We start from the raw sequence: 23,532 nt of genomic DNA, 5'->3' as shown, positions 1-23,532 counted from the left end.
CCCCCTGCAGTGGTAGCATGGAGACTTAACCACTGGACCACCAGGGAAGTCTCTATGAAGATGATACTACTGATTAAAGTTCTTTACAATAATGAAATGGGTTTAATCTTATCCATCCAAACATCAGGCTTTTTTTTTCTCTCCACATGAACAAGGTATCCATTGTCTTATCCTTAAAAATCATAAAATGCCTTTTCCTTCCCTCTCCTTTACTTGTTTCCTACTCCTTCCTTTATACAAGCGAGCAAGGCCCTCAATCGATAGGGGTTCTAGTAATGTTACACATCCACCCCAACCCCCCAACTTCACAGTATTAATGAATGACACAAAGAAAATATTCTATTCTTTTACTAAAAATACGATCATTCAAGGAAAATATTTTGTTTTTCTAGGTTGCTGACTCATAAGGGGAAAAGGTTAGGTCAGCAAAAACAGAGACAGTGGAACACTGGGGGAAAATATCTTGTTTTATAAGCTGACTTTATTCTGGAAAACTTAAATTAGAGCTTTACTTTGATACACAACTCTCTTAAGATTGCATTAGAAGTTTTCATTCCATACAATTAAAAATCTCATCAGATAAAAATCTGCCTATCATGCACATGATATCTGAATAACAGACTTAATAATTTATATTCTCAGAGACACGACATTCAGTATTTTCTAAAACTAGTTCTTTTTACCAGACCAAAAATAGAGAATATAAAAGGGAAAGGGATAAAAACATCTGACAGAAATGATGGTAAGTGTTAACTTGATTAAACTATAATAATGCCATATGAAACATAATATTTTTTAAATTTAAATAATAGTTAATACATTCCAATGTGGTTATATATTATGGATGTATATCTCTGTCCTATCCAGCTCCACACCATTTTCACACTTAGGTACCCACTCTTTTAGTTTCTTGTGAATCCTTTTAGTTCTTTTACGTACAAATAAACAAATATAAATAAATATTCTGATTCCTTGACATTTTTTTGATGCAGAAAGTAGCTGCAATCAGGCACAAAGCACCCAGCTGTTCAGGTTGTACACTGTACAATCCAGAGGGTATGGGTCATACAGACTCTGATGTGAACAGGTACTCTGGAGTGTGTGGTAGTCCTGCATACTATATACACTACTGTGCAAGCTGTTTCTTTTTTTCTTTAACTTAATATATAACTTGGAATTCTTTTCATATTTTTACATAGCATACTAATTTATTTTCACAGCTGTATAGTATTCCATTTTATGGATGGACCATATTTATTTATTCCCTTATTGATAGATATTTAAATTGTTTCAATTTTTTTGCTATTGCTATAATGAAATCTTTATATATAGGTCACATTACACATGTACAAATCTATCTGTAAGATAAATTTACAAAAATCAGAGTTTATACACACTTGCTATTTTGACAGAAAATGCCAAACTGCTCTCCATCCGGGTTGTACTATTTACCATTCCATCAATAATAGTGCCTCCATCAATAATAGTGCCTGGTATTCCAAATCCTCACCAACATGGTATACTATATTACTTGGATTTTGACAGTCATATTGATGAAAATGGTATCTTAATGTAGTCTGAGTGAGGCTGAGCATTTTTTTTATGCTTTCAGAACCTTTTATGTGAACTGTGTTTTCCTATCTTTTGCCAATTTTCCTATTCATTGTTAGCTTTTTACTGTCTAGTTTCTAGTTCTTAAATCCTAGGGAGATTATTCCTCTGTCTGCACTAAGAATTGCAAGTATATCTTCCTCCTTTTGTTCTTAGATTTTTTTTTTTTTGGTTATGCAAAAGTTTGTGGCTAAATTTATCTTTTCTTTTATGATTTTTGGTTTAAGTCAAATGAAAGTCCTTGCCCACTCCACAAAGTTACAAAGAACTCTCATATTTTCTTACAGTTTCATTCTAAAATCTTTGATCCATTTGGAATCAACCTACAGTATAAGGTACAGATCCAACTCTTATTTTCTCCCCCAAGAAGATCACTCAGTTGTCTCAATCACATTTATTAAATGTGATTAGAGATGCAACCTTCATCATACACCAGATCTCATAAGTACTTGGGTCTACTACTGTACTTTTTTATTCTGGCCCATTTGTTATTCTACGTATTCATGTACCAACACTATTTTATTTTAATGATAGAAGCTTTATAATATGTTTTCATATCTGGTAAGGACAATGCTCACTGCTCTTTTTCAGCCAAGTTTCAGCCAAGTTTTCCTGGCTATTTTTGGTGATTTTTACACATTAACATCTAAATCTTCTTGTTTTAAAAAAAAAAAAAAAAAAAAGCTAATTGTTGGGAATCACATTAAATTTACAAATTGATTGAGGAAGCACTGGTATCTATCTTTTTGATTTTTCCTGTCACAGTACTTGGTATATCTTTCCTTTTGTTCAAGTCTTCTTTTGTGACCTTCTGCAGTGTTTTAAAGTGTCTTCATATGGGTCTTGCACATTTCTTATTTATTTAATTCCTAGGCATTTTGATATTTTTTCTATTAACTTAATGCCTTTTAAAACACCTATTATTTTGTAAAGGATAAAAACTGTTTTTGGAAAGCTTAGTAAAATCTTCTCGAAAACAACCTCTTTCACCCCAAATTCTGTCACATGATTTAATGTCTTTATTTTTTAGTGTTTCTAGTAAACCAGTTTAAGGAAAAACAGGCCCAATTCATATATTAGATTTTAGTTGAAAATTGTGTAACTGCAATATGTTCGTTTATATCTAAGTGCATCTTATTTAACACTTCAATACATATACACATACAGCTTACAATTAATTAATTAGAAGCCTTACTGAGTTATCATTACAAAGATGAAAATAATAACTCTAGAATAGACTCATAAGAGCTTTATAAGCAAGAACCTAATTCTCATCCTCCCTTGACAAAGTACTTTTATATCTACTTCAAAGTTCTTAACAAGCTATGTTGCCAAGGAACTCTAATGTCTTTTAATTGTTTCTCTAAAGTGAAAAGGTAAACAGAAGAGACAAAGGACAGGTGTTGTAACAGTGGAGGAGAGATTTATTGGCTCAATACTAAACCCAAACAGTCTCTCCCCTCTCCCTCCTCTTCCACCTCCTCCATCATCATCATCATCATCATCATCATCATCTTAAAAAGCATATGAGAAAGGTGCTTTGTCAGAAGCTATCGAGTCATATACATCTAAATGTCTTTGAAGACTCACCAGGTTATTTCAATCAAGTGACTGGGGATCTTTAGTTCATTACTGAGTGTGACAGCTTATGCTTATGTCATTAGAAAGGGAAAAAAAAAAGAAAAAAAAAAGGAGATCAAGCAGGCTTTTTCTTAGGAAACAGTGAAATTTTACATTAAGGTCATTTTAAGGGAGAAGGAGGCCTACCCAATAAGTTATCTGTCTGGATTCTGTGACTGACAAATTAGAAATGCCTCCTATTTATAAATTCACTGGAACTAATATTAAAAATGTCAATATCGCTTATTGTAAAGTTAGACCTATAGATTCAGTATTATACTTGAAGAAACACACATATAAGAAAATAACAATGTTTAGGAACTGTGACAACTTGTACACCTTATGACAGCAGAAATTCTTCAAGACAGCATTAGCTATTTATATAATCCTAGGGTTGTTTAAGAACATCGGCAAAAATCAGGAATGACTCCCTTCTCTGGGCTAGACTTTAACTGATCTTTTAAAATGGCATGAAAGTTTCAGGAAATCAAGATATAAAAAATCGGTCAAAGGGTTATTTTACTATCTCCTTGATTCTGTACCCAAAGGCAATATTCCCCCTGGTGGTACATTTTTTTCTTAGATTTTCAAGAATCTAAGCAGGTCAGGAATGCTACTCATTTGCCTTCGAGGTGGATGAATAGCATCTGCTTGTAACCCACAGCCCAACCCAGTGGGAAACAACAGAAAACTGCTTCAAAGAAGCAGTCCTGGGCTTCTTGAAAGGAGATCTTCATCAGACCAACAGCTCACTGCTCTCACAAGTTTCCTTAGACTACCTGACTGCCCTCTGCTTGCCAATCACTGGCTCAGTACAATCATGTGCATGCCCTGTGCTAAATGCTTATGATATTATGCCAAAAAACCCAAGGCCTATGCTTTTAAGGCATCTACATGCTAGCGCTGGGAGAAAAATAACAAAAATGGAAACAACATGAACTAGATTTCAGATACTGAAAGGTGATATGATCATATGCGACTGGACAAAGGAGAGCTAATTTAGATTGGGTACTAGAGTTCCATCTAAGATCCAAATAATAGGTCAGCCAGGAGAAAAACTGAGGGACCAAGTATTCCAGGCAGAGAACGTCTCAAGGCAGCAAAAAATTTGAGATGTTTACCCAACAAAAAAAAGTGTGACTGGAGCATGATGAATGGGGAGAGAGAGGAGATGAAGTTAGAGAAGTAGGCAGGGTCTAGAGTACTTAGAGTCTTAGGCGTCATGTAAGAAATAGGAATTTTTGCTTGATCTTATTTCGTACAACCTGACTGTTCTCAGGAGATCTGAATTTGCCTTTTGCCTTATCTCTTACCTTTAACTTCTGCTTATTCTAGGTAGGCTGACTATACTCTAGCCTGAATTATGTCAGAATGTCAGTCAGTTCATTTGGGATATAATCAATTGGGGGAAGGGGGCAGTACAAAATGAAAATGCGAAGCCCCTTGTTAAAAAAAAATTATTAACAATTTCAAGAAAGTGACAGCAGAGCATTAAACCAAGTACAGGGTCCAACTAAGTGAGCAAGGCCTGTATGACTGACTGCATAGGTCACATACCGATGAAGCTGGCCCTGAACTTGATAAATGTTACTTGAAAAAAATAAATGCCTTCTACTGATGAATAATTTGTTTTCATTTCACCTTATCTGTCAATCACATAAACTTATTCAAGATCTTTTAAATGGAGTAGCCTCTCAAACATGTGGTTTAAAAGAAGCTGCCAGGCTATATGGGAAAAGAATCAAAAAAAGAGTGGATATATGTATATGTGTATGTATAACACATTCACTTTGCTGTACACCTGAAACTAACACAACATTGTAAATCAACTATTCTCCAATAAAAATTAAATCTGCAAATATTTCCACATTTTTAAAGTGGATTCTACATGATGATAATTTAATATAAACAATTACTTTTTTGTTTTTATTTCAAAAAAAAATAAAGGAAGCTGCCAGGAAATAAAAAAACTAGGATATCAAGACTTACTGCGGCAACTTCATGCCATTATTGTGTACTAATTGGAAAACAGTGATTATCCGGTCTATTCTCAGGCAAACTACAATTCATTTGTTCTTACCATTTACTCAAATGTATTACTCTTCCTCTTTTAGGTAGAAGGAAAGTACTGCAATAAATACCTACTAAATAAACAGTTGTTAGTACTGTTGGAATAATTGTTAGGTACTTCAAATTGCCAAATGGATCTAAATGGCTTTATTAGGCAGCCAGCTAGGAAATACAGCTCAGTGGCTAACATATTAAGATTTACATTGCAATGTCCTTAACTTATGCATTAAAAATACTAAAAAATGTAATTATAAACCAAATTTTTTTTATTTTTGGCCACGCCGTGCGGCTTGCAAGATCTTAGTTCCAAGATCGGGGATAGAACCCATGCCACCTGCAGTGGAAGCACTGAGTCCTAACCACCGGACCACCAGGGAACTCCCACAAACCAAATTTTAAAAACAATACGTCTTTATAATCTTTAAGTCAGAAAGCCTGAAAACCAATAATCAGATGAGAAAACATTGTGACTATCAGGTTTTTTTTCCCATTTTTCCTTCTTTTCCCACCTTCTCCCATTTCACTCACCTCCATCCTCCAAAATAGTTTGTATGAAAAATAACAATGTATTTTACCTACTATGTAAAATTGAACATGATCATAGCTAACTAGAAAGGGTTCACAAGGTTCAATTATTTACTGCTAAAAATGATATTACAAATAAAAGATGCTGAGTCTGAAACGTCAGTCCAGCCCCAGGTGTTTTAAGTTTGTAATCAACACCTCTACTTGCAGGACAGGGTTGTACTAGCCTTGCCTGAGGTGCTCCCATTCCATTCATGGTAGAACCCATTACTTAGCATTAGTTACCATAATGATTTATGCAACATCACAAGCACACTCAGACTCACAAGAACTGCAGCCAACACTGCTCTATTGCTATCAAGATTACTGTACCTTGGAAAAGAGTAATTTCATTTGCAATTACACAACAAAATAAAAGTACAAAACAAAGACACTATTATTGACATATTTATGCTGCTACCTCTTGCTACATGGAAGCGTTGCCTGGAAAAAAAGAATGGTCAAAGGGAATGTTTTGTTGGTTTCAGTGACATTAATGTTTGCACGGGGTTTGAGTTTATGCTGTAAGGAATTTAAAATATGACAGGTCTTGTCCTGAAAGAAATGACAATCTGGTATAAGAACTAAGGTAGATACAGATGAAAAAAATTTTCAAACATTCTCATAACACAGGAATAAGTCTGTAGACTCACAGAATCTTGAAATTTTCATGTCAAAGTAGAAAAGTCATGAGGACATGGGGAGGGGGAAGGGTAAGCTGGGACAAAGTGAGAGAGTGGTAGTGTATACATTGACATATATACACTACCAAATGTAAAATAGCTAGCTAGTGGGAAGCAGTCGCACAGCACAGGGAGATCAGCTCAGTGCTTTGTGACCAGCTAGAAGGGTGGAATAGGGAGGGTGAGAGGGAGGGAGACGCAAGAGGGAAGAGATATGGGGATATATGTATATGTATAACTGATTCACTTTGTTATAAAGCAGAAACTACACACCAAAAAAAAAAAAAAAAAGTAGAAAAGTCAGAAGATACTTTTTTTTTCCTTTTTCTTTTTGGTTTCTAATTTTCTGGCCCTGTGACCACAGTTAATCAGTTACTCTCTCAAGGTGACCATCATCACTCACCTGCACTACAGCAACTGCCTCCTAACTGTTCTATTTTCTTTTTTGCTCCCTTCCCTTTTCCACACCATAACCAATATCTTTTTAAAAATGTGACTCAGATATCACTTGTATGCTTCGTATTATTTTTAGAATAAAATACAAACCCTTGGACATGGCTTATAAGGCTCTGTATTATCTGGCCCCAGTATACCTGCTCTGACCCATTTCCTACCACTTTTCTCCCTGCTCACAAGGCTAGGAAGAGATGGCCTCCTTTTTGTTCTTCAGTGGTGAGTGCTCTTTCTTGCCTAGGGGTCTTGGCATGACTTGGAATTGTCATTGTGTAGTTTGTTCCTTATCATCACTCAGGACTAGGCTCAAATGTCACATCCTCAGAAAGACCTTACTTTACTTCCCTTCCTCTTGACTTTCAATCACACTGTACTGTTATCTGAAATTCCCTTATTTATGTGTCTGTTACTTGCTTTTCTCCTGAGTCCCTCAGTAGAAAGGACACGCTCCATAACTGAACTGATCTTCTCTGACTTTCTCTGTGCCGTAGGCCCAGTAGGTTGAACAATGTCTGGCCCACAAGAGAGCACAGTAAATAAAATGTTGAATGACAAAGTCATTTAACTTGGCAGGACTTCAGCTTCCTCATCCATGAAGTGGGGATAATTATACCTGCTCTGGACATTAGCAATAAAGACTAATGTTTACTAAATGTTTACACTGTGAAAATTACTTACATGCATATTCTCATTTACTGTTATGATTCCTATTTTACACGTAAGGCCGTTAAGTTTTAAAAAGACCAAATAACTGACCTAAGGACACACGGCCATAGTGAGGACCCGGGTATGAATGTAGAGCTGCTGTAACCTCAGAATCTGAGCTCTTAACCTCTACTTTATAGTTCCTTGAAAGATGCTTTCTTCCATTACAGCAAAATTGCCTATGCCGTCCGCCCCACGCAGGTCCTAGTTTGTCCTGTAGCACAACTGAAGAAAGCTATTACATTCCCCCATGCGTTTCTTTTCCAAGATGAACATCCCCATTTCCTTCAATCCTTCCTTAAATGATCCTCATATCCTGGTCACTATCCTCTCAAAAAACCAGTCGGACAACGTCTCTCCCGCCCCAGAACTGGTTAATTTTCACTGGGCAAATGGTTAAAGGACATCAGAGCAGTAGAAGCCGATTCCCAGGGGCTGGGAAAATGCAGATGTTCAAGTGTTCGAGTGGGCTGTGGTTAAAACAGGAAGACTTCCTGGGAGAGGTGATCGTCGAGCCGGAGCTCAGGGCAGTAATAGCGGATCGGCGGCCACAGTACCCCAGTCAAAGGACCGCGCGGGACAGCGGCCGCTGGGGTCCGCCGGGTCTAGACAAAGGCTGCTGGAGGTTAGGAAGATCGGGGACACAAACCCACGTGATGATGGCTAGCACGCGGAAGAACGCAAGTCGTTTTCCTAAAAGTAACTTAAATAGGTACTGGAGGGAAGCAAAGTGGGAGGAACAGTCAAGAAGCAAAACGCGAACTTACCCGGCAACCCGGCCTCCGTAGCCCCACTACAAACGCCGCCACCTGAGGAGCCCCGTAGCCAAGGCAGCGGCTGGCTCAACCCAGAGATCGCGAGACAGAGCAGGCCTCGCGAGATCTGGCCTCTGGCCTCTGACAGGCGGGCGTTCTTTCCGTGCCATGGGAGGGCTCTGGCGTACGGGATGGAGGCGTGTGGCTTTCTGCGGGTGGCCCTGGAACCACCCTGGGAACCCGACCAGGGCTGCGGAGAGGTTAGAGTCTTGTCTCAGGTCTGGGAGGAGCGGGACAGGGTATGCTGAGAGGGAGCTGAGACGGCTCGGGACATGGAGGCGCCCGAGCTTGGCGGTGCAGCCGCCGCGGCGGCCGAAGAGCACGAACCCCTTCACGCGCGCACAGGAGGAGGATTGGCGGCGGCGGAACAAGACCGTCCTCACGTATGTGGCCGCGGCGGCCGTGGGCATGCTGGGGGCGTCCTACGCCGCCGTGCCCCTTTACCGGCTCTACTGCCAGGTAGGGCCGGCGCTGCCCGTTGGGCGGCCCGTCTGGAGGGGCGGGGGTGCGGGCAGTTCCCTAGACAGCGATGCTCCACGGTGCCGTATTGGAGGGATGTCCGAGATTATCTACCAAAGAAAATCACTTTCTAAGGAAACAGGCCTTAGAAAGTGACTTACTTGCCCAAGGTCACCAAGAAAGTGACAAGGCTGCCGGTAGAACCCGAGTTCTTAAAGTGATTGTGCCTATACTCCACTGCCTAGTGAAATTCCCCGATCTCAGCTACACCATCGGAAAGGTCTGCAACCTGTACTACGGTATCCAGCGATCTGCCTTACCCTCCTGCTGTTCACACACGGGCCCACTTTTAAAATGTAATTTATGTTCATAACATTAATTCTGTGAACCACAGAAACCATGGTTTCTGTGCAAAGGTTAACCCTGGAAATGGGAGTGTGCTTGCTACTTGTAGTTAAACTGGGAGTAGCTTTTTATGCATACAAACTAGCATGAATTAGGACTTGGAGGCTTTCCCCCCTTGTTAATATGTAACTGTAATGTCCTTACCCAGGGCTCCCTTTTAGATCAGAAACTCTAGTGCAGTGGTTCTCAAAGTGCAGACCCCAGGACTAGCAGCAGCGTCATTACCTGGGAGGGGAACTTGAGCGCAGATTGTTGGGTCCGACTCCAGAACTGTTGAATCAGAAACTCTGGGGGCAGGGCCCAGCAGTCTGTATTCAGTAAGTTCCCTAGCAGATTTTGATGCAGGCTAATGTCTGAGAACCACGGGCAAAGGCAGAGTTCACCTATTTCATATGTATTCTCCTAAGTTCTTAAGCAGTAGTTTGCTGCTTTGTCTGGGCATTAGGATCACCCATGGGGCTTCCTAAACAAACATGTCAGGGCTCCTGTACCCCAGAGATCCTGATTAGGAGACGTGGGTAGGGGTCAGGAATTTATGTTTTAAAAACATTCCATAAATGAGAGCTATACATTGGGTTCATTCAGTGAGTGAGTGATAGTGGTTCCCAAACTTTGTTGTACATTGGAATCACCTGGAGAGCGTTTCAAAATCCTGACACCCAGGTCACATCCCTAACCAATTAAATCAGAAGGTCTGGGAGTGGGAGTCAGGAAGGACTAATTTTTTAAAGATTCCAATGCTCAGAAGAGTTTGGGAATCACTGGTTAACTGCTCTTTCCTGCCTCTATTGTTAATGCCTGGCTTACTTCTCCTGTCCTTATGAAGATTAACTTTTGCCTTTATTTTCGATAATGACTGAAACAGCAGAAATCTGAAGGACTTTTCAGTCTCTTAGTATCAGCATCTATGTAGGAAAGTGCTGTAGCTTGATTTCTGGAGGATGAGTGTAGAATGTGAATTAATTTTCATCAGAGGCCAGCCTGGACCAAGCATGAATCCCAGAGCTACCAGTTGATTAAGTCGTAAGCAGACCTGAATCTAAAACAGCAAGTGTAGATCACCCCAAACCACCGGTGAGTAGGCAGGGGAAGGTGGGTGGTTGATTTTATTCTTCAGGCAATATTTAACAATGTCTGAAGACATTTTAGGTTGTCACAACCTGGGAAGTGAAGGGGGGAGGGTGCTACTGGTATCTAGTGGGTAGAGGCTAAGGGATGCTGCTAAACATCCAACACTGCAGAGGGCAGATCCATTCCCCCACCACCACCAAAAAAACGAAAAACAAAGAATTATCCTCTCCTAAATGTCATTAGTTCCAAGATTGAGAAACCCTGCTCCAAACTGAAGTGAATGACAATATTTTATGCACCTGGGTGAAAGTGCAGGGCAGGAAAGTAAAAACAATTGTAATTTGTAATCCTAAACTTAAATCATAGTTGGATGTTTAGTAGTGACGTTTCCAAAGAGCATCTCTTTTATTTTTGGAATCACGGAACTTTAGAGCCAAAAAATTAGGGATCATATAAACCACTTCATACACTGAGCTCATTTTATGAGTATGGAAAGTGTAGCCCAAAGAAAGTAAGATTTAGTTAGTTTTTAGAGCTAGTGACAGAACTAAACTGGAGCGCAGGACATTTTTTTTTCAGTGCCTTTTTCTATTGTTTAATTTCTCAAAGCATCACATTTACTAATTTGAAGAATCTGTATTCAAAGACTGCCTGTCAGAAAGAAAACATTCAGGAATCTTTATTTAAGTGACTCAGGTTCTTCAGGAAAACATCTTAAAACTTAGCCCTCTTGAGCAGAAGTATATACTTGTCTATTAAGCAAGAGTAAATAAAGGCTTGCCCTCTGATGTATCTTGTAGGGTTATAATGTAACTTCATATTGCATGGCAGCTGAGTGAAGCTGGTTGACTTGTGTAACAAGCTAAGATGGTAATACTATATTTTGCTGGGAGTCTTCACTAGCCTCAAATTTGGTATTTTTTTCCTAGTATAGTAACAGATTAATTATCTGGAGACCAGAATTCTGGCAACCTCAAGCATCAGAAGAATGATTTTTTTTAAGCATCTCTGATAAGGAAATAATGGCAATGAAGATAGACAAGAAGTATCACAGATTATCCTGATGCCTCATGATTAGTTGATTCAGTGGCCAAAGAGATCAGGTTCTCTGATGAACTGGTAATATATATATATAAAAGATGTACTATACAAAAAAATACAGAAAAAAATTTACAAAAATATTTACCAACATGGAAAAATACTTATGATGCTTGAGAAAAGCAGACTACAGAAGTGAAGCTACAAACTAATCTGTGCTCTAAAAGTTATGGTATGAAAAAGGACCAGACAGGAATGTGGAAAAATGGAATTATTTAAACAGTTTATTGAAATGACAGTGTTGTGGGTAAATTTTATTTCTAATAATAGTTGATATGAAATATTAACAATAAGGGGATATATGTTTAATGAAAAGTTCAGCTAAAAATTCTGAGCTCTATATCAGTGGAGAGTCCGCTCTCTTTCAAATGATTCATTTTTGACCATGCCATATAACCAAGTGATTACTGAATAATATGACTTTAACCAATATAGGCCCTTGACACCCAAAAAGTGGTCAAACCATTGGCACATTCATAGGAAACGGCCAGTGATAGTATATAAACTTTGCTGCTACTGGATTATTAAAGTTAAATAGTTTTTAAAATTTTGTTTCATCCAATAAATAGGTCATCAGCACCTAAAACTACTGTATTATTGTTTAGCATATTATATTGTACCTTGTTGTCTTTTCCTAGACTACTGGACTTGGAGGATCGGCTGTAGCAGGTCATGCATCAGACCAGATTGAAAACATGGTACCTGTTAAGGATCGCATCATTAAAGTCACCTTTAATGCAGATGTGCATGCAAGTCTCCAGTGGAACTTTAGACCTCAGCAAACAGAAATATATGTAAGTGATTAAAGCAGTTTTTAAAAGATTGCTTTTTTCAATGTAAAAATTCTTTCTTTCATCGCTTACTGTTTCACAATTTAGGAAACATTCATCTAAACTTAATTTCAAAAACTGACAGATTCCATTACTGTAATCCTTTTATTCCTTCAGACTACTTTTTGACAGTGCCCTATATTCTGACCTAATGTAACAGGATATACTTTTAACTTTTAAGTTACATGGCATTATAATAAAAGTCAGTTTGGAACTATGGAAAATATCATGTTGTTATTAGAATCATATTAAGAATTCACTAAGAAGTTCTCTGGTCACTAATCTTGAGAGTAGGAGCAGCTGTCATGCTTTATAGTTGACTTTAACTCAGGTATAGATGATACAAGCAAAATGCTGAAAATCATTGGTTACAATGGAAAGTAGTTTACTGATTTACATCAGAAGTATCCCTGTCCCTTAAAGAAAAATTTAAGGATCTTTGAAGTAATCATGCTAAATAGTCATGTTCTATATCAGAAAGATTATACACCTTAAAAGTTTCCTATAATTGTGATTAGAGGATTTAACTGAAATTATCTCATGAACTGAATAGCCAGAAAAGCTTAATTGTAACTCTTATTGGAAAACCCTATTAATATTAGTGCTTCCCCAGGTTAGTAAGCTTCATTGAATCTCTTCGGTGATTTGAGGGTGTTATAGATTATGGTTCTTTCTGTTTTTGTTTTTGTTTTTTAATTAATTTATTTATTTTTGGCTGCATTGGGTCTTCGTTGCTGCACGCAGGCTTTCTCTAGTTGTGGCGAGTGGCGGCTACTCTTCATGGTGGTGCGTGGGCTTCTTATTGTGGTGGCTTCTCTCGTTGCGGAGCATGGACTCTAGATGCGCAGGCTTCAGTAGTTGTGGCACGCTGGCTTAGTTGCTCTGCAGCATGTGGGATCTTCCTGAACCAGGGCTTGAACCCATGTCCCCTGCATGGGCAGGCGGATTCTTAACCACTGCGCCACCAGGGAAGCCCTAGATTATGGTTCTGAATATTAGTTGCAATCACACAGTAGTATTCAGTGGTATTAGTTGCTAAATTGGTACATGCAACAGAGCATCCTTTGGACGTTGACTTCTTTTTTTTTTTTTATGTCTCATTTTACGTTGACTTCTTTAAAGCCTTGCAATTTATTTTATTCATTATTTTCTCTCAAAAAAAAAGTATTAGTGCTTTTTGGTTAAATAAAAGTTCTATTCTGTTAGTTTTACTCTGGTTTACGTTTACTCTCGTTGTAAACTAAGTTTAAGGTTGGTAACTTTTTTTAAAAAGAATCTTTAGTCAATTATATAATATTCAGGGATAAGTGTTAAGAAGTTAGGCTTGGCTTTTCTTACATCTTTATTGAAGTATAATTGCTTTACAATGTTGGGTTAGTTTCTGCTGTACAACAAAGTGAATCAGCTATATGTATATATATATATATATCCCTTCCCTTTTGAGCCTCCCTCCAACCCTCCCTATCCCACCCCTCTAGGTCATCACAAAGCGTGGAGCTGATCTCCCTGTGCTATGTGGCTGCTTCCCACTAGCTATCTATTTTACATTTGGTAGTGTATATATGTCAGTGCTGCTCTCTCACTTCGTCCCAGCTTACCCTTCCCCCTCCCCGTGTCCCTAAGTCCATTCTCTATGTCTGCGTCTTTATTCCTGTCCTGCCCCTAGGTTCTTCAGAACCTTTTTTTTTTTTAGATTCTATATATATGTGTTAGCATACGGTATTTGTTTTTCTCTTTCTGACTTACTTCACTCTGTATGACAGACTCTAGGTCCATCCACACCACAAATAACTCAATTTTGTTTCTTTTTATGGCAGAGCAATATTCCATTGTATATATGTGCCACATCTTCTTTATCGATTCATCTGTTGATGGACACTTAGGTTGCTTCCATGTCCTGGCTATTGTAAATAGTGTTGCAGTGAACATTGTGGTACATGACTCTTATTGAATTATGGTTTTCTCAGGGTATATGCCCAGTAGTGGGATTGCTGGGTCAATATGGTAGTTCTATTTTTAGTTTTTTAAGGAACCTCCATACTGTTCTCTATAGTGGCTATATCAATTTACATTCCCACCAACAGTGCAGGAGGGTTTCCTTTTCTCCACACCCTCTCCAGCATTTATTGTTTCTAGATTTTTTGATGATGGCCATTCTGACCAGTGTGATGTGATACCTCATTGTGGTTTTGATTTGCATTTCTCTAATGATTAGTGATGTTGAGCATTCTTTCATGTGTTTGTTGGCAATCTGTATGTCTTCTTTGGAGAAATGTCTATTTAGATCTTCCACCCATTTTTGGATTGAGTTGTTCGTTTTTTTGATATTGAGCTGCATGAGCTGCTTGTATATTTTGGAGCTTAATCCTTTGTCAGTTGCTTCGTTTGCAAATATTTTCTCCCATTCTGAGGGTTGTCTTTTCATCTTACGTTTTCCTTTGCTGTGCAAAAGCTTTTAAGTTTCATTACGTCCCATTTATTTTTGTTTTTATTTCCATTTCTCTAGGAGGTGGATCAAAAAGGATCTTGCTGTGATTTATGTCATAGAATGTTCTGCCTATGTTTTCCTCTAAGAGTTTTAGTGTCTGGCCTTACATTTAGGTCTTTAATCCATTTTGAGTTTATTTTTGTGTATGGTGTTAGATAGTGTTCTAATTTCATTCTTTTACATGTAGCTGTCCAGTTTTCCCAGCACCACTTATTGAAGAGGCTGTCTTTTCTCCATTGTATTTTCTTGCCTCCTTTGTTGGACACATTTTAAATAACTTCATCTGCAGATTATTGCTTGAAGACTTCAGACATACAAGAGGGCAATCCATAACTAAGTATGCATAAGAGAACATTGGTTCTCCACTGACATATGCAAGTAACATTTGAAAATCAAATGTTCTTGCGTAGTATTCACAATTTATTTTGCTGACCCTTAACGTTAGTTTAAATGAGGTATTATAGTCTGAAATGAAAATAATGACTAATTTAGGAGGGAAAGAAAGAGCCATGTGAGATTTAAGGATAATGTATATTTTCCTTAAAACAGGTAGTGCCAGGGGAGACTGCACTGGCATTTTATAAAGCTAAGAATCCTACTGACAAACCAGTAATTGGAATTTCTACATACAATGTTGTACCATTTGAAGCTGGACAGTACTTCAATAAAATACAGGTATAACTGAATGCAAACATTACAGAATGTGATAAAGGTACATGAAATTGTTTGATACTAAATCTATTTCAGTGTTTTTTTAGTAGGTACTAATTTTTTAAAGTTCATTTCTTCTAAACTTCAAACTGTTTGTTTCATTGCTTATAATAGCTATGCAGAGGTTGAGAGTCAAACCATATAGGTACCTGCTTTTTTAAGATTAGAAGAATTTGCTGATTCTTTTTTTTTTTTTTTTTTAAAGAAATCTCCATTTTAATTTTTATTTATTAATTTATTTATTTTTGGCTGTGTTGGGTCTTCGTTTCTGTGCGAGGGCTTTCTCTAGTTGCGGCAAGTGGGGGGGGTCACTCTTCATCGCGGTGCGCGGGCCTCTCACTATCGCGGCCCCTCTTGTTGCGGAGCACAGGCTCCAGATGCGCAGCCTCAGTAGTTGTGGCTTACAGGCCCAGCCGCTCCGTGGCATGTGGGATCTTCCCAGACCAGGGCTTGAACCCGTGTCCCCTGCATTGGCAGGCGGATTCTCAACCACTGCGCCACCAGGGAAGCCCAATTTGCTGATTCTTAATCCTTAAAGCAAAACTCAATCTGAGATAAAAGATGCTGTTATTCTATCACAGAATTTAAAGATTATAATTAACAGTATGCTTATTAAAGCCAATAAATGCATTAGTTTCTATTATAGGTAATAGAATAGAAATATTAATTAATGAATACCTTTCTATAACTTCTAGTGCTTCTGTTTTGAAGAACAAAGGCTTAATCCACAAGAGGAAGTAGATATGCCGGTATTTTTCTACATTGATCCTGAATTTGCTGAAGATCCAAGGATGGTGAATGTTGATCTCATCACTCTTTCTTATACTTTTTTTGAAGCAAAGGAGGGGCATAAGTTGCCGGTCCCAGGCTATAATTGAAGTCAGAACTAAGTCCTGCTTCAAATTTGTGATTTTTGAAAAATCATGTATCTTCTCAGAGGAGAAATATTTACAATAATGTGAAGCCTTCTATTTTAAATTTTACATACTTATGGTTCTTTTTTCCCAACTAATTTACCCAACTTACAATGTGTAACTGTTCAAAACCATACTTAGAGTTTAAGTAGTATTAGAAGAAACTGCTTTGTTTCTTAAATATGTTGGCATGGACTTGACGGTTCAGCTTAATTCACTGGTCGCCTTTCAAATTATGAGCACTTCATACTTGTAGCAATGAAGTTTTATTATTATTTCTAGAATAGTTGTTTACTACTTTCATTACGAACAGTCACTATTTTAAAAGCTCAAAATGGAAGAGGAATCACTAAGCCCTAACAGCTTGCCTAAAGATTACATTCTGATTTCAAATTTGACTGTATTTTTCCTTTAAGATCTAGGGCTATTTTACATTCAGAGTACTAAATAAGTACTTTGAAATTTCAGTACCATGAAATTTAAATAAAATGCATAAGTATATCTAGTTAGGTTTCTAGCATTTCTTGTGATAGTTCCAAGTCTCCAAATTTTAAAATGTTAAGTGGGATTGTGAAGATTTACTGACAGCAGAGTTCTTCTGAAAAAAGATGTATTAAACTGTTTTAATAGTAATTTATTTGTCATTGTAATTTATGACAAACCAAAGTACAATTTATTCTGAATGTTTTCCAGTAGTCTTTTTTCCAAAAAGAAAAAAAAAGGAGCATTTAGTATTATAAAGAATTATATTTAAAGGCAAACAGTGTAGAATCCAGTAACCTCTTGAGGGCACCTGAAATATTAAACTACAATCATCAATGCTTTTACAATTCATAATCCTAAACAAGAGTATTATTTATGAAGAAGTGCAAATTGACTTTTACATTCAACTTTAGTTAAATGAAGGCACTCAGTATTCTTCCTGAATAATAATAGTTTTTCACATTTCATGCTTTCATCTGTTAACAATTATTTTGTAATGAAACAGTCTTCATCTACTCTTATCCCAGCTCTTGTGATGATTTCTAAATGTAGGAAGGTCTGAAACATAAGGTGCTACACTTAATCTGGTTGGCCTCAGTACCATGAATTTTTCTTCTGCTGAAGTTTTAAGTGAATATATGTTACAACCAAGTTCTTTTGAGATAAAGCTTGAGCTGCTGTCAGGAACCATAAATGTTACTCTGGAACTGTTACTCTTCTGTTTAAACTTCATTACTGCAGAGGAGAAATGTTCCACTGTGGCTCTGATGTTCTGGAAGGTCTTAACTTCTGGGTCTCAAAACTGGACAGGGTCTACCTTTAGGAGAATTGGCACCCATAATATTGCTAGTGAGCTGGTCATCCACTTCCACCTGGAATAAAAAGAAGAGTCAACCATCTCCATCTTTTCCTCTTTCCCCATTCCTTGTAACTAGAGAGCCACAGTCTAGTAGAGGAAAGGTGGGAATGTACTACTTCCACGGGGGAGGGTGTGGAGGGAATAAATAAGGTTAATAGGTTACTGGTGGCCGTGTGCATTTATTAGTAAATAAATGGAATGATTAGTAAAGCAATAGAATCCAGACCAATCTAGACTAACAATGAATGGCTTCTACCAGTCCCAGCTAACAGGTATTAACTGCACATAAAAGACACATCTGATTCTAGTGCTAAGAAGTTTTTATCATCTGTTTTTGTTAGCATTAACATTTCTACACCATAAACCTACTTCTGCATTCCCAAGATTTATAATTTTTAGCTAACATGGTCACAAAATGTATTTCATTAGTGAACAATAGTTCATTACAATTTGAGTGACTCAGAGGAACTTGTGTAATAATATCTCACTTATCAGAGTGTCAGACTGTGATGGCCCTTACAAAATGTAAATAATAAATGCAGAAAGTGACAGTTACACTGAAATCATGTGGAATGTAAATTGTGTAAGTTGAAGCCTTTACCTCAACAGTCAGTGTGACTTTGAGCTCCTTTATGGTGGTGAACATCAATGTCTTCATAAATAGCTCTGAAACAAACAAGCCATAATGGCAAAAGGGTTATATATCAATTTCAATGTACTATTTTGGCTCTTAACTGCCAACAACTTAACTAAAAATCTGGTGCTATTTTAGGTGTTCAGGAAATCAGGCTATATCAGTAAATAAAAACAAAGGTCTCTGTCCTGAAGCTTACATTATAACTTTCTTAGATCCTAATGCTGCTATTCCCATACATCTTATAAATATGTATCTTATGTAACCATTTTCCTTGTAATTTAATGAGAAATATGGCTCAAAATTTGGACAGTTTGCTTCCTGCTTTTAAAAAAAAAAGCAAAAATTGTTCAGCTTTCCCTGGCTTTATAAAAAACATTAAAAATTAATATTCTAGCTTATTTAACGTATGTTATTACAGTCCAAATTCCTGAGCTACCTTTAGCATATAACTGTCATCTTTGTGCTTTGTATATAGTCATTTTTCTATGACAGCCTTTGTTCAATTCTTTATATTTGTCTTATATATGTCTGTAGATAGAACATATCTATACCTAGAAATATGACATTAATATATACAGTATAACAACACATGGCTAAGGAAAAAAAATCTCATAAAAATCACAGCACGTTGAAGGCATGATCCCTAACCTCAAGTAGCCCCAGCATGGTCCAGAAATGTTAATGTTTTCCTAATAAGTTTTGTCTCTCGTTTTCCACAAAAGTATTTCAACCTCCTTCACTCTATTCAAATCTCTGATGCCCCTCCTCTCAGTCAGAAACCTCACATTTTAGTAAATTAAATGTCTTGATATGGAAACCTCCTCATGCTTCCAACACCAAATCTTCAAGTCTGTTTTCATCTGCACCATCATCTACTTCTATGATCCTATCTGTCTACCCCTAGCTTCTCAAACACCTCACCCATTTAGGTATCTCCCTTCCTAAATCTTCAGCCTCTCATTCTCCACTAAATCCTACCCCTTAGGATTCACAGATGTTCCAGCATCTCCCATTTTATAAAATAATACAGTCCTTTATCCCATGTCTACTTAATCACCTCAGTAATCCTCTAGCTCCCAGGCCACTTTCCACAATCCCTTCATGTTTAAGTTTCTATGTAAGTTACCTGTGCACTTATTGTCTACTTCATCTCTTACTTTTTAATGCACTGAAATTTGGTTCTGTCCCCATCAGTTTACCAAAATGCTTCTACTAAAATCACCAATGATTTCCTGTTACTTAGTCCATTATCAAGTGTTTGTCTTCAGCAATGTTTACCACAGTCGTGTACTCCCTCCTTTTTGTTTCCAAACTGCAATTTCCACATCTGGTAATAGGTTGTTCCCCGTTGCTCTCTTTGCTCTTGGCTTTTCCATTTTCTTGAATGTGCCCAAACTCTCTCCCCGCAGGGTCTTTGTATAAGTTGTTACCTGGGCCTGCAACACTGATTCCCAAACTTGTCACACTAAAAACTGCAGGTCTTAACCTTAACGTCACTTCTCAGGCTTTCTCTACCCTCATTTAAATCAGTTCTTTCTGTTATACACTGTCAAGTCGATGTCTTTCATGCCATTAACACAAACTGTAAATACATGTTTGCCTGCTGATTTAATTTCTGCATCCATACTAGATTTACCCTCCTTGAGTTTTAACATGATAAATTAGGCAGCAATCAATTTCCCTTGCACATAGACAGTGTTCAGTCGTTTGCCAAATGAATGAATCATGTGTATGTATATGTATATTCATAAGTACTATACTCTATGTTCTGCTGGAGTAGAAATTCTTAACCTGGGGTTCATGGACAACCAGTGATGTGAAAATCCCAGAACTTTTCTGCAAGATTTTGTGCTTTTCCTTAGGGAGAAGTTCCCTGGATTTCATGGAATGTTCAAAGAAACTGAGACACCCTACCCTCCAGAAAGTAAGAACTGTAGTGGTAGGGAATTCCAAAGCTTTGCCTTTCCAGCTTCTTACTATCTCTCTTACCTTTAATATCTATTGCACCACCACATCTACTTACAACAATCTCATAGTTAACTAAAATATAATAATATACTTTTCCGCTTCCTGTTTGCCTGGAGAAACTGATAAAAACATCCGGTTTCCAGACCGGATACCTAGTTTAACCAGTTTCTAATTCCTTAAACCACTAATATATTCAGTGATACTTTATCAAGCAGAATGACCTAGGAAAGTTTTACAATCTTGTTAGGAAAAAATATTTAATGAATTCCTAAGCCTATTAAGATTCATTCATAAATCATTCCAAAATAGATCACTACATTGAGGGTTTAAACCAGGGTCAAAACCTCAAATGCCTACACATGTCAGGCAGGTCAGATGAAGGTATGCAGTGGGCCAGGTGGGGCCTGGTGGTCTGCAGAAGCTGTCTCATCTTAAAGAGGCAGCTACTACGCAGCCCCAGGCTATTGCTAACACATAAAAATGCTGTCGTATCGAAAAGAATCCAGAGGTCCAGATATTTTTGGAAATATCCCACTTTTTAACTGTTGGCAGTTAGTGTTTAAATGCATATTTAAAATTCACACAGGTCAAACAAAACACAGCTGCAGGCAAGATACAGCCTGCAGGCTGCTAGTTTCTAAACAGTGATTTCCATAAACCTGCTTTAATCATTTTAAACAATTTTGGGGGTAACCTTTAGTCAAAGTATATTAAAGCTCTAATGAGCCTACCATTCCATAAATATTTTTATAAACTGACCAATATGAAATCACAAAATAATGCTGCTTTAAGGATTCCAAGTTAAAAAGTAATTTTTACACTAATAATCCATTTTAAGCACACTGTTGTCATAGGTAGTAAAGATTAAAAACAAGTTCTTATATTAAGTCTTTTTTGGCATTAGTCAAAGAACAACTAAAATATCCCATCCATGTGGTACTTATGTCACCAATCAGTGAATAGTGCCCTTCTCAAGCTGGAGAGAACCTGACTTTCCTCCAAGGCATCTACAAGGAATATACTAATGCACATGATGGTTCTGGTTATTTCTTAATGTGCAACCCCAGCATTTTTATTTTTTAGTCACAAGGCTGAGAATAACAAGACCATTAAGAGCAACAACCTCCAAGAAAACCTCATAAGTCATTTTTAAATAAGGTCATTGATTTCTGCCAAGACCTAAACAAAGTTAAATGTGTGACCAAGTCCTGTTAGCTCTGCTACCAAAGGGAACCAAGACAAAAAAGATAATCATTTTGTAAATGACTTACTCTGTGGTGACAGCAGGAGCTAAGGGATCAAACTCCATTACCTCGTGGTAATTGGGTGGCTGGAAATCATTCTTTGTCATCGCTGTAAGCAACAAAAAGAAACACATTATGCTTTTCGAGGAGATACACACAATTAATATTCTCTTTATGACTTAGACTTCCGACAGAAGATCCTAACAAACACTGACAACCAGAAACAAGCACACTGGTGTTACAATGCTACCCCCAAGTACAACAAATCTATATATAACAAAAAGATTTCCAAACTTCGATTACAGGTTCATTTACCTCAGCACTCAAAATACAATATTCAGTGCAACACAAGCATTTTTACAATCTCCTAATGTCAGTCATAATGGTATCTGCCCTGAATTTATCTCATGTAGCTTAAAAATGCAAATGAACTCTAATTTTTCCTCTCTGTATATCTATTTTCAGTTACCAATAAATCTCTAGCAAATTCATACATTCTCACAAGTTTTCTTATTTGATGCAAATAATAAGGTGTCAAGTACCTGGATGATTGCTGGGCAGGGATGGCAGTCTCTGGTTTGATGGTGTTGCTGGAATGGTCTTTAGAGTAACTGGCTGTAGTAATACTGAATTTGAATATTCCGGAAACTGAAGAGAGCAGGGTGCATGTTCAAATAAACATTCTACATTAAGCTTTACTTTATAATTTAGATTCCTAGGCTTCCAAGTGGCAGTATTCCAAGAACCATATATTCTGAACTAGATAAGAATTAGTAATTATTAACTATTATTTTAGTTTTTAAGGTAATAACCCCTTACAAAATTTACTGCTTTTCTGTCTGGTTTCATGCCCATTGCACCTCATTTCCCATTAGAACACTATCTAACACCATAAAATGTAAACTTAAAAAAAATGTTGCTTTTTAAAAAAAGAAGCAGGAATGTATGGCTCAGACCAGAGTCTGTTGTTCCACACTGAATAAAACCTCGGCCTCAAAGGACAAAAAACAATATTAACCACAAAAAAGCATAAGGTGAAGATATCAAATCAGGACTTAAAGACAAAGATTAAAGTTTTAATTAGAAATATCTCTTTCTTCTTGTAATTTTCTTCATTCATTTCACAAATATGTCCTGGGCACCTACTGTATGCCAGGCTCTATAAATAAAGCAGGCCAAATCCCTGCCCTCCAGAAGCAGACAATCAACAAATCTAAACAGGTGTCATATAGCAAATGCTCTCAGGAAAAAGCATGGTAATGGGAGAAGAGAGGCTGGGGTGGGATATTGCTCTGACAGTCATAGTCAAGGGAATGCCTCACCACTGGGGACACTAAGCAGAGCCCTGATTCTGATGTGGGTCCTGTGATTAGCTAAGGTCTTATGCTCATATGGTCATATGCTCTGAAGCAGGGTGGTGGCCAGTGCAGTTGGAGAGGCAAGAGGTGCAGCTAGAGAGGTAGTGGGAGGGGTCAGAGCAGCATTTCAGGCTTTTACTGAGTAAAATGGAGTCAGGAAGAAAATCACAGGTGGTTTTAGAGCAGATGAGTAACATAATACAAACTTTACTTTTACAAAAGATTGCCATGGTGACTTCCCTGGTGGTCCAGTGGTTAAGAATTGGTCTTGCAATCCAGGGGACACTGGTTTGAACCCTGGTCAGGGAACTAAGATCCCACATGCCGCAGGGCAACTAAGCCCGTGCGCCACAGCTGCTGAACCCACGTGCCACAACTAGAGAGCCCACGCACTGCAACTAATGAGCCCACGTGCTCTGGAGCCTGTGTGCCACAACTAGAGAGAAGCCCACACACTGCAACGAAAGATCCCGTGTGCTGCAACTA

The 23,532-nt window shown here is 37.7% G+C and overlaps 3 protein-coding genes across 7 annotated transcripts in view; 1 reads left to right on the top strand and 2 right to left on the bottom strand.

Annotated features, from left to right (window-relative positions):
- Positions 1-8,985, bottom strand: part of STXBP4 (syntaxin binding protein 4) — a 192,708-nt gene extending 183,723 nt beyond the window's left edge. For 2 of the 3 annotated variants that reach the window (XM_059908301.1, XM_059908302.1), the window contains exon 1: positions 8,474-8,984. The gene's annotated coding sequence lies outside the window, so the exon portion shown is untranslated. Of the gene's footprint in view, positions 1-8,473 lie in introns of all 3 variants that reach the window. The other variant, XM_059908303.1, reaches the window with a different exon arrangement.
- LOC132355772 (cytochrome c oxidase assembly protein COX11, mitochondrial) lies at positions 8,551-22,179 on the top strand. Its single transcript, XM_059908306.1, has 4 exons — positions 8,551-8,980; positions 12,193-12,348; positions 15,422-15,547; positions 16,279-22,179. Exons 1-4 carry the CDS (start codon positions 8,630-8,632, stop codon positions 16,459-16,461), a joined length of 816 nt encoding a protein of 271 aa, XP_059764289.1. The 5' UTR covers positions 8,551-8,629; the 3' UTR covers positions 16,462-22,179.
- Positions 17,117-23,532, bottom strand: part of TOM1L1 (target of myb1 like 1 membrane trafficking protein) — a 54,050-nt gene continuing 47,634 nt past the window's right edge. For 2 of the 3 annotated variants that reach the window (XM_059908305.1, XM_059908304.1), the window contains exons 13-16: positions 22,231-22,336; positions 21,716-21,797; positions 18,441-18,505; positions 17,117-17,852 (exon numbers count right to left, since the gene is read on the bottom strand). In XM_059908305.1, coding sequence (XP_059764288.1) covers positions 18,442-18,505; positions 21,716-21,797; positions 22,231-22,336 — 252 coding nt within the window. In that variant the 3' untranslated portion in view covers positions 17,117-17,852; position 18,441. Of the gene's footprint in view, positions 17,853-18,440; positions 18,506-21,715; positions 21,798-22,230; positions 22,337-23,532 lie in introns of those variants that run through there. The other variant, XR_009499688.1, reaches the window with a different exon arrangement.

Source organism: Balaenoptera ricei, chromosome 20 (genome assembly GCF_028023285.1).
Source record: "Balaenoptera ricei isolate mBalRic1 chromosome 20, mBalRic1.hap2, whole genome shotgun sequence".
NCBI classification, from domain to species: Eukaryota; Metazoa; Chordata; class Mammalia; order Artiodactyla; family Balaenopteridae; genus Balaenoptera; species Balaenoptera ricei.
Note: the sequence above shows the minus strand (reverse complement) of the source record. Positions and strands in the feature narration are given on the sequence as shown.